Raw genomic sequence first — 11,469 nt, forward strand, 5'->3', positions numbered from 1 at the left:
GATTATTGGGTTTGATTGCCTAAAAATATATTGCACTAATGGTTAATCAATGGACTTGTCTGCCACAGGCTCTATAAATATACAATTGATGTCTAGGTACAATCTTCCTCTTCTATCTTAATAAAATTTAGACATTTTTATATATTGAGCGTCGGAGTGTCTTCTACACCTCAATAACCCATCGGAGTGGATTACATTCTCAGGAAGGATTGAATATCAAAAGAGAGCAAAGTAAAGAAGGACGACTGACTCTCAGACCAATTCAACCGAAACAAAAATTAAATTTTAATTTATATTTAATTTAATTTATATTATATTTTATATATTTTTTTATAATTCTATTTAAATTTCATTTTAATAATTTATAAAAATATTTTTTTTTAAATATTTGCGGGTATCCACGGAAATCCGCGGATTTTAAAATATCCACGGATATTTTTTAAGCGAGTATCCGTGTGGGTAACGAGTCAGGTAGCGGGTGAATTTTTTTTTGTCGGGTCGGGTTGCGGGTAGGCATTACCGTGCTCGACCCGACCCGTTTCCATCCTTAGCCATCACAGTGCCCTTGTCGCATCCTCGCCCTACCCTAGCTGCGTCCTCGCCATTCTTTCACGGCCATCGTAGTGCCATTGGTGATCCTCCCAGGTTGGTTGTTTGCGAAAAAGGAAGAAGAAAGAAGCTTAAAGCTTTTGGGTTTGCAGGTTCACTCGAGATAAATGATAGAGAGAAGAGATTGTCAATAGAATCTCTGAATAGGGTTTATTGAGAGAAACCAACAATAGGGAAAAAATTGGTGTTTCCCCTCTCTACAATACCAACCTAGAACCAGGGGAAGAAGATAGGTGCCCTAAGAAACCCTCTCGCACGAGACAAAGAAAGGGGGAAGAACAGAACCTTAAGGTTCCAATCATTGTAGTCGCTATAGAACGCGTCTGACATCTTCTTCCTTCTCTCAAGGTTCCAATATAATGCAAGGGACTCTATTTGAACGCGGAAAGATGAGCTAGGTTGGAAGATGAGCACGAGAAGAAGGAACATGGAAGATGGGAGAGGAAGATGCTCTTGCGCGAGAAGAAGAAGAATAATGCAGTAGGGAGGGGAAGAAAAAGAATGAGGAGACACGCGCTAGGGGAGGAAGAAAACTGTGTAAACTCTTTTCAGGTTTCAGCAATTTAAATCAGTGAAAGAGCTACTACCTCAGTTCCACAAATAATTGAGGCAATAAGAACACTACTAATTATCTGATAACCAATGCCTAAAGAGCTAAAAAATTCCCAATGACATCATTCGTAGGAGACCGAAGGCATAAAGGTCGACAAGATGGATTGGAACCTTCAGTTTCAGAGAATGAACACTCAGTCTCAAAGAATGTCAGCAGTTGACAGGATATACTACCTTGATTCTACAAGTAAGCGAGTGAATAAGGCCTTCAGGCCGCGGTTTGGAGAAGATTGAAGTCGAACGTTCAATTTCAGAGAATGAACATTCGGTTTTATGCTTCGGTTTCGTAGATAATCGAGTCAGTAAGACCTTTAGGCCGCAGTTTGGAGAAGATAGAAGTCGAACGTTCGGTTTCAGAGAATGAACGTTTGGTTTTATGCTTCAGTTTCGTAGATAACCGAGTCAGTAAGGCCTTTAGGCCGCAGTTCGGAGAAGACCAAAGCCGAACATTCGGTTTCAGAAAATGAATGTTCGGTTTTATGCTTCAGTTTAGTAAATAACCAAGGCAGTATAATGCATAGACTTTGGTTTCTAGTGAACCAAAGCATATAAGTTTTCCTTAATTATAAAAATGTCACCGTGTTTTAATATGTTTGGATTTTATAAAAATTGAAACGTATTAAGCGCGTTGAGGGTGTTTTCACTTGGAGGAGATAATTTAGGGAATAGTGAGTGGATGGATTTGAGAGGATTTAAAGGTAAATTCTTTTTTTGTTTATTTGAGTAGATTTGAAGGTAATTGAAGGTAGATTTGAAAGTAAAGTTTATAAGAATTAGCGTAAGATTTGATTAATATGATAGATAAAAAAATTTGATTAATTGGTAAAAAATAAAGATACCAAAACGTCCCTAATTATTAAAGTAATATAAAATGATAATTATTAAAGTTATATTTAATTGTAGAAATGTTTATAAAAAGTAAAAATTTAATTTAATTATTGAAGTAAATTTTAAAAATGTAAAAAGATTATAAATTAGTAAAATAATAATAATAATTATAATAATAATAATTATTATTATTATTATAAAAGTAAAAATATGAAAAATATAATCAGGATAAAAATAAAAATTTGCTCTAATTCCTTACAAATCATCACATCGTTGAAAATAAAGAACATTTCTCAATTACCCTCTTTTCCTTTCTCGCTAATCTTTACATATGAAGACATATAATTCTTTTTTCCATATGCACAAACAGTAAATTCCTAACACACCATAAAAGATTTTTTTTTATTACAGTCTGTTCGCTTGAAAGGAAAATCCTATTCACGTGAATTTGCGCAGATGGAAAGTAAGAATTTCTTATGTTCGCTTTCAACGATTTGCACGGATGAAAAAGGAAGAGATTGCAGGATGTATCTGATTTTCAATCTTCGCAAGGATAAGAGGATTTGCGAGGATTTAAGCCAATTTTCATATTTACCCTTGTTTTAGTTTATAATTTTTATATTTTTCTTCTAACAATAATAATAATAATAATAATAATAATAATAATAATAATAATAAATAATAATAAATAATAATAATAATAATTATTATTATTATTATTATTATTTATTATTATTATTTATTATTATTATTTATTATTATTATTTTATATAATATTTTTGTTATTAAGGGTATTTTTGTAACTTTCAATTTCTACCAATTAAATCATTTTTTTTATCTATCACATCAGTCAAATTTTACACTAATTCTCATAAACTTTACTTTTAAATTCACTCTCAATTACCCACAAATCCACCCAAAAAAACAACAAAAAAATTACTCTCAAATCCACTCAAATCACCTCCCCAAATCATCTCCCCCAAATCACTACAAGAGAACAATGCCTTAGTGATACTAACTTGTGAAGTTAGTTACAATACAAATAATTGATTTTCTAATAAAATATTATTAATATATTTTATTCTCCAATTTTATTTTAATTTTAATTTTAAAGTAGTCAAACATATATTTCATACATTATTTCTTAAGTGCCCACTAATAGAACAATTCGGATCCAAATTTTTTGTTTTAAGAAAAGATAACGTGTAAAATTTGAACTTCACATTATTTTTAATAATTAATATTTTTAGAAGATGGAATGGATTACAAAAGATTATTATTGAATAAAATATTAACATAATAACCATCCAAAAAATTGACCTTTTCTTACATTTTAGTTTGTGCAAATTTTATAATAGAATTTTTGTAAGAAAAGAAATTATAATTTTAACTAGTCAAAATTTATAAAAGTTGTTTTCTTTTTCCATATTTTTCTGTGTCTGTGCTTACAAGTTCAAGTGAATCTAGTATTTTAAAATCAATCTGCTATTAATGTAATGTTATTTTGAAATCCTTAAGTGCATAAAATCCCATCAATTTCAACATTTTTCATAACAATCCTTCTTCTATGATTCTCTCTCCATAATGGGCTCAGAAATCGAGAATCCAACAACCACCCAACAACCTCATAACCAACACAATCCTAACATCGCTTCAACCCAAAATCACGGTTACGAATCTGTTACCAACAAAATTGAAAGCACTTACCGTTGTGACGGTGATGACGTCCGCAGTGACAGACGAGTAACGTTAGTCCACCCTCACTCCCTCCTTCCCATGCCAGTCCCGCCGCAGAATTTCCAATCAAACCAAAACGACGTCGCTCTGCCCACCTTCTCCGTCGGAAGCTTTCTCCGCCAGCGGAGCAGCGACCTCTCCGCTGCTATCGTGAAGCGCGTCTCCTCGCTCCGCCAGTCCGTGGAGGAGGATAACCACGGCGAGGGCGCGGGCGAGAAACGAGGAGTGACGGAGTTTAACCTCTCCGGGGTGAAGGTTGTGGTGACGGCCAAGCCAGAGGAGGAGGAGGAGGCGTCGTTGAGAGGACGCATAAGCTTCTTCTCTCGGTCCAATTGCCGAGACTGCACCGCGGTGCGGAGCTTCTTCAGGGAAAAAGGACTGAGGTTCGTGGAGATAAACGTGGACGTGTTCAGCGAGAGGGAGAGGGAGCTGCGCGAGAGGACGGGGACTGGTTCTGTACCGCAGATTTTCTTCAACGAGAAGCTGATCGGAGGGCTGGTGGCGCTGAACTCGCTGCGGAACAGCGGGGAGTTCGACCGGAGAGTGGCGGAGATGCTCGGCGGGAAGGCGGCCGATGGGAACGCGCCGTGGCCGCCGGCGTACGGTTTTGATTGTGCAGAGGACGATCGCGAGGACGAGATGGTTGGAGTGGTTAGGGTTCTGCGGCTGAGGCTGCCGATTCAGGACAGGTTGCGCAGGATGAAAATGGTTAACAACTGCTTCGAAGGAAACGACTTGGTGGAGGCGCTGATTCAGCACTTCCACTGCGCGCGTAACGAGGTACGTTTTTCCTTCGTACACCCTATGCCTACGTATTTTTTTTTATTTTTTGTATTTTTCCATTTTTCATCGCTATACTGCATGGTACGGTATCGGTATTCTCATTGTATACGACAATATTTTATGAATATTTAACAGTCACGGTATCACTCTTAATCGATTTATTACCAACAAATTTTTGGTAGATCAACGCATTTAGTTTAAATACACTTCTATAAGTAATTAGACATTATAAATTTAATATATAAAAAAATCATGAAATTTGATGAAAGCTCATATTTGGTTTTAATGGTTTTCGACAACAATTTTATATATTTTTTTATTAAGCTTTAATTGATAGATAGATTTAACCAATAAAAAACATATTCTTTTTTTCTATTAAGTTAAACTACAATAATAATAACATAAGTATAGTCTTAATATCTTTTCAATTTTTTTATAAATCATATTTATATAATTTTAATTATAACTTCGATTCTAATATCACGTCGGCATGAATATATATACTTATGGACATGACATTTTATTGTATTATTAATTAATGTGTTTTAATATTATATGTCATTAGTAAGTTAATAGATAAATAAAATATATAATTATAATTGTGGGAATAAATTGTTGAAAAATGGGGAAATTGAGAAAGTAAGCTATCAAGCTGCAACGAGTGAGGTATGTGGAGATAAGGGAAGGAGGTTGTGGGTATTAAATTTTTCTCTTATTAAAGAACGAGGCTTTTGGTTGTGTTTCGGGTAGAAGCTTTTGGATATGGCAAAGAAGCATAAGATGTAATAATGACACACATGGGCAGTACGATCATAACAATGCTCGTGTTTTGGAAGGTTATGATTTGGTTTTCAAATGATGAGGCCTAACTAGTATAGATGTGTAATATTTTATTAAGACCGTAGGTTCAAAACGGCTCTAGAACGAATGTTTATGCCAAATAGAAGTGGGGATGGGTAGGTTTTGGACGTAGTCCAATGGTATTAGATAAAATTTTAACTGATATATGTATATATTTTCTTTAATGTGACTGCTAAATGTTTATTCATTTTGTAATCTCAAACTTTTTTTTTTTTTGAAGTGGTCAAATTTAAAGATTGCTACTAAAATGGTTATGTGGTATGTAATATGCTACTGCTAACGGGGGGGCCCTAGGTAGGGTAGTATGTGACAAGGATTAAGTTTGAAATTTGATGAGCTTAATCAATTTGTAAAGTCAAACCTAGTTACACAAAGGGGTCCCATGTACAAATGGGAAATGTGTTGGCTGCCTAGTGCTGATCACATCCAGTGGAACAGTCAAACAAACTCACATTACATATTTTGAAAATTTCAATCCCATCTTCAATTTTCTTTTTTTTTTTTCTCTTTTTCCGCTGCTAGTTTGAGGTATGTCACGGGATGTTTTATGGTTAAATAAAATAGTAATCAGTGTCATCTGTAAATAAAACGAAATATTCATTTTTAGTTTCATACAAAGTCATGCTTGGCTCGTTCGGCACGGCATCTTGATAACCAGCCACTTGGGCTGCGTCAATGGCTAAAATTCTCATTGATTTTTCTCCATTTTAAATAAACAAATATTCAACGGCTTTTAATTCATTTGGAGTAGTGCATCTAAACTAATGATAGCGCAAGGTGGTAGTGGGAAAATTACGCAATCATCTACTTCAAAGGCAACTACGTGCGCATCATTTAGATAAATTCAACCACAAACAAGAGATATTATGGCTGTTTTGTTATTTTTTAGGTATTTTAACAAAAAATATTTTGTGGTGAAGGATTGTCAGGTCACTGTGGTTTTTCAATTCTTTAAATGTTACTCTCTGAATATGATATTTTATGTTCCACTTTGAAATAGTTCTCCCAACTTCTGTTTCGGTAACTCATGATCTGCCGTCTTACAAATATTGATTATAAATTTTCAATAAAATATATTTGTAAAAGTTATTAGAACATCTAATATGGGGATTTTTGTTTATAATCAATTAATAAGGGAGAAGTGGTGATGTTTATTGGCATCTGTGTAAGGTACTTTTTAAATTTTGTGATTCGTAGAAATGTAAGAAATAGTTTATCATGCAATCTTTTAGAAATTATTCGCACCACTGTAAATACAGGCTGTCCTAACAAAGAAGATAGTTACTTCAAGTAATTGAGGGAAGTCATGTACCTAAGCAAAAAATATGTGTGAGATAGTCTTTTAAAAGTTTTATTGAACAAAAAAAAAATTATTATTCCTTGCAGCAAAAGAGCTCAGTTTTGTAGGGGATGGAAAGGATTTTTAAGTTTTCTAATAAAACGGTCGTTTAACTAAGATAACGAATATTTGTTAAGGTGTTTTCATGAACATAGACAAGGAATGTCAAACTATCTTCGATTTATTTTCATTGTATTCTCTGTGATGTACTTTTTTTGCATTGTATCCCTTCTATAATCCGCATTGTGTACGGTTTATCTCCCAACACTCTGATTTTAAAATGTTTGTATTCCAAAAAAATATTTAGGCTGTTGAAATCGGACAACAATTATCCAAGAAGCACTTCATCCATCATGTTTTCGGGTAAGAAAAGAGCTTTTGAGCCTAATAAGCTGGACTCATTTTAATATGGATCATAGTCTTTTGATAATTTTCTTACTGGAACTGGTAACTTCATTCTGCAGGGAAAAAGATTTTGAAGAGGGAAATCATTTATATCGTTTCCTTGAGCATGAACCTTTTATCCCCAGATGTTTTAATTTTCGAGGTACCACAAACGACAGCGAACCAAAGGCAGCAGCTGCAATATGCAGTAGGCTTGCGAAGATTATGTCTGCCATTCTTGAGTCTTATGCTTCTGATGACAGGCAACATGTTGATTATGAGGCGATTAGCAAAAGCGAAGAATTTCGTAGGTATGGTAACACTTTATGCAGAGTTCTTATATTTTATTGTTTTGTTATTTATTGCATATGGTGAATGCAAATGTTCTGCAAATATATTCACTTATTAATCGTTTATAATTTTGTGATTTCGTCGACTGTGAAGTTTGCAATGCATATTATATGTTTTGCGGTGATCCCATCTATTGTTTGTCAAGTTTTTTTTCCTTCTAACTGCAGGTATGTAAATATGACTCAGGATCTACAGCGCGTGAATCTCTTGGAACTATCAGAAAACGAGAAACTTGCATTCTTCTTAAATTTATATAATGCTATGGTCATCCATGCTGTTATCAGCGTAGGGTGTCCGGAAGGTGTAATTGATAGGAGATCCTTCTTCAGTGATTTTCAGTATGTGGTTGGAGGGCATCCTTATTCTCTTAACAGTATAAAAAATGGTATCCTCAGATGCAATCGGAGGTCACCGTATTCCTTAGTAAAGCCCTTTAGCACAGGAGACAAGCGGTTAGAGGTAAAATAACTTTTGCTTGTCTTTTTCAGTTATGCATTATGCTTATTATAGCATTTTAAAAACATGTGTTTTATTTTTCAGAAAGTTTCTTACACTGAAATGCGATCTTAAATTTTCTGTATCATAACATTAAATTTCTATACCCTATGTTAAGAATTACTTCTTGCCATTTATAGTTACTATGATTGGACATGTGAATGTAGTTAATCTGTTCCTGACAAATTGCAGGTTGCTCTGGTCAAGCTGAATCCGTTATTGCATTTTGGGCTTTGTAATGGTACAAAATCCAGCCCAAAAGTTAGATTCTTCTCACCGCATAGAGTTGTAGACGAGTTAAGAGTTGCTGGAAGAGAGTTCTTTGAGAATGATGGAATTGAAGTGGACCTGGAGAAGAGAACGGTTTATCTAACTCGGATTTTGAAATGGTAATTAAGCAGTCATTACTTTTTCTAGAGTATTAGTTCTGACTTCATTAAATTTTCCTAGCTCCATTCTTATGACTCTCGTACACTTTGGCAGGTTCAGTGGAGATTTTGGACCAGAGAAAGAAATATTGAAGTGGATACTTAATTACTTGGATCCAAATAAGGCTGGTCTTGTGACACATCTCTTGGGAGATAGTGGACCAGTTCATATCTCTTACCACAATTTTGATTGGTCAATAAATTCTTGAGTAGTGTGCCATTTAATTTCTGCCACTGAATATAGGGTATGCTTAATACACGTGTACCATATTCTGGTATCTTAGGAGACAAGTAGACAGAATTTAAGTGATAATATGATCTCTAAATAGATAATTGTAGATTTGAAATCATTTTTGCACGCCAGGTGCAGATCAGTTATTGTAGAAACTCTAGATCATATATAGTTTGAATTGAGATTTTTCCTCAGAAAAAAGAAAGGAAAACTTTTGGGTATTGATAAGTACAAATTCTTAAGTAGGAACAGATTCTACACAGAATTGGCTGATAGAATGTGGTCCCATAGTTGTTTCTTGGGTTGCAAATATTATTGAACTTGTGTGACGTCAAGAAGGTTGTGATCTGTAAATTATTATACAAAAAATTTTACATGACCTGTTTTTGTATTGAGCTGCATGTCATTCTCACAGTGTGCGAATGCAAAAGAAGACATGGATGTGAGAAGACGGAGCCGTTATTCATAGAAAATAGTACACTTTTTAAATTATGGAATATGACATTGTTCCTCTTAGCGTGTGTTCGCTTGAACAGATAACACTGTTCAAGCGAATTTCGAAGTGCGGATTAAAATTCAAATCGTGTTCGCTTCTGTGAATTTCAGAGAATGGAAAAGCAGTGATTTGAGTGGATTTTGAAACTTTACACTGTTTGGTGGATCTCTCCAATATGCAAGGATTTGAGGTGATTTATACTTAAAAGACCGCAATGCCCTATACCAATCTTCAAAATTCCAACCCCTACCATATTAATAAAAAACCTAATATTCAAGTAAATATTAAAAAACTAAAAAGCATTGTATCAGTTGAAGGATAAAAATAGAAGCACTGCACTGTTGTTTCACGTGAACCTTTCACCATAGCTCTGTTCATTTGCCCTGTCCATGTGATTTTCCAGTATGCATGCAGCCTGGCCATGCTTATTCGGTCTCTTTTCAGTCCATAGCTGGTGCACGTAGTTGGGGAGATTCGCTGGGAGATTCCTGTTTGACACAACCCTTCACTGCAAAGTAGAGAACCCTTATTTCAATTTGAAAAACAAGGTCTGAGACCATTAATAAAAGAGTGTGTTTGGTGTATGTATTAAAACCTGTGTTTTTATCAAGTGTAAGAACTTGGAGAGTGTGTGGTGCTTTGCAAGAACAGTTTCAGTTTTTGTGTGTGTGGTGAAGAGGAGCACAAGAGTGGGAGCTTTGGAGAGGTAATGTTTCAATGCATTGTTTCAGTTTCTGTCCCGTGGTTTTTGCAGATGGAAGAGGTGGTTGTAGAGAGTGCATGGAAGAAGCTTGATGATGCAGCAGTTGCAGGAAGAAGAAGAACTTTCGAAGCATTGCAACGTGAAGGAAGGACCCTTATCCGGATACAGTGTTAACGTATCCGGATCCAGGGTTTTAAAGCTTTGCACATGGTAGCTTATCCGGATACGTTCATAGTGTATCCGGTTCCACGTTTTGTGTTTGTATGGCAGGGGTTGTTTCCGGCCCGTTGCAGTCACCGATTGCCGATGGTTTCATTCTCCGTCGCAACATTCATGTTTGTTTATGAGTGTGATATCATGTTGGAATCCATGCAGCCTCCATTAAGAGGAGGTCGGAGCAGTATCCATGGACGATCGTGAGGAAGAAGAATGACGACACAACCATTCAGAGTTGTTGCAGCACCCTAACCATTTTTTTTTCTGTGTTGCAGGTGAAGTTCGTGGCTCATTGTGAAGGACTTTGGTGAAGCACCGTCGATCCTAAGAAAAGAGCATCGCGCATCGCAAGGTGGTGCACCATATTTGTGTGGTCTAGGGAAGGTGGTGGACACTGATAAAAATCATTAGTCTGTTTAATTGGTATTATTTATGTGTAACCTTTTTTTGTTGATGGTGAAAGAAGTTGTTGTGTGGTTGGCAGTGTAAGAAACTCTTGTTAACATCTTCTGATTCCATTTCCAGTTTTTGAAAACAAGATATGGTGGGGGGTGGGTTGTGAATTTGGTGGATAGAGTTGCAACGTTGAGTTAAGTGGCAATCTGATCCATATTTTTGTAAGTTGGAAACATTATTTATGGTTACTCTGCATTGTTGAATAATTTTATTTGATAAAAATTATAAATATGTTCATACGTTTGGTTTATGCTTGAAGGAAAATTGAGATTTCAATATATCTTCTTCAGAAAAGGAGAAGAATCTTTGTCTGACCTCACTGCCATTACAGTATAATTGATGCAAATGAAGATGTTCTTGACCATCTAAACCACTGTCCACAAAAAAATTGTAATTATCAAGATTTGGAGCAAACTGCCTGCAATCTATATTGTTTGTCTGGTTCACATTGAAGGCAAAAAAGCCATAGTAATTGACAAAGGAGTCCCTCTGTGGAGGTAGGTATTGTACAAAATTGTGAGTAAATTTTTTGTAAGCGTTAAGTCAGATAAGATATTAATGTAATTTTTTTTACAGGTTGGTTTTCGATTACTATCTTATTGGGATCTTACTGTCACTGCGTACTGAGTATTGGTGGAATTTTTGCTTGGATTCTTGTTTCAAAGCCTATTGAGTATTGTTCGAAATCTTGCTTGCTTGAAAGGATCATCGTTGTCTTCAAGAGGTATGTATCACATTGCTATATTTAATTAATACGAATGAATGTGTGGTTGTTGTACTGAATATATTTAATGTATTTTGTATAATTATTAGATGAATGCATGAATTATTTTAATTAGGATATAATTATATGAATATTTGAATTTATTGATATTGTTAATTTGAGTTGTGTTCATTAAGTTGTTAAATTGTATTTATTTGGTTAAGTAAATATAGATG

The 11,469-nt window shown here is 35.0% G+C and overlaps 1 protein-coding gene across 1 annotated transcript; it reads left to right on the forward strand.

Annotated features, from left to right (window-relative positions):
- The first annotated feature begins 3,496 nt into the window (after positions 1–3,496).
- LOC106779336 lies at positions 3,497–9,035 on the forward strand. The gene is made up of 6 exons (XM_014667430.2): positions 3,497–4,566; positions 7,077–7,132; positions 7,234–7,464; positions 7,672–7,963; positions 8,192–8,388; positions 8,483–9,035. Exons 1-6 carry the CDS (start codon positions 3,634–3,636, stop codon positions 8,634–8,636), a joined length of 1,863 nt encoding a protein of 620 aa, XP_014522916.1. The 5' UTR covers positions 3,497–3,633; the 3' UTR covers positions 8,637–9,035.
- The last annotated feature ends 2,434 nt before the right edge of the window (positions 9,036–11,469 follow it).

This window comes from Vigna radiata, unplaced genomic scaffold (assembly GCF_000741045.1).
Source record: "Vigna radiata var. radiata cultivar VC1973A unplaced genomic scaffold, Vradiata_ver6 scaffold_194, whole genome shotgun sequence".
Classification (NCBI taxonomy): domain Eukaryota; kingdom Viridiplantae; phylum Streptophyta; class Magnoliopsida; order Fabales; family Fabaceae; genus Vigna; species Vigna radiata.

Excerpts from the sequence above, each read along its gene's own strand:
- LOC106779336 (XM_014667430.2), top strand. The coding sequence starts at position 3,634 with ATGGGCTCAGAAATCGAGAATCCAACAACCACCCAACAACCTCATAAC. Across the intron at positions 7,465-7,671 it reads AAAAGCGAAGAATTTCGTAG|GTATGTAAATATGACTCAGG; the intron begins GTATGGTAACAC and ends TTCTAACTGCAG. Across the intron at positions 8,389-8,482 it reads CTAACTCGGATTTTGAAATG|GTTCAGTGGAGATTTTGGAC; the intron begins GTAATTAAGCAG and ends ACACTTTGGCAG.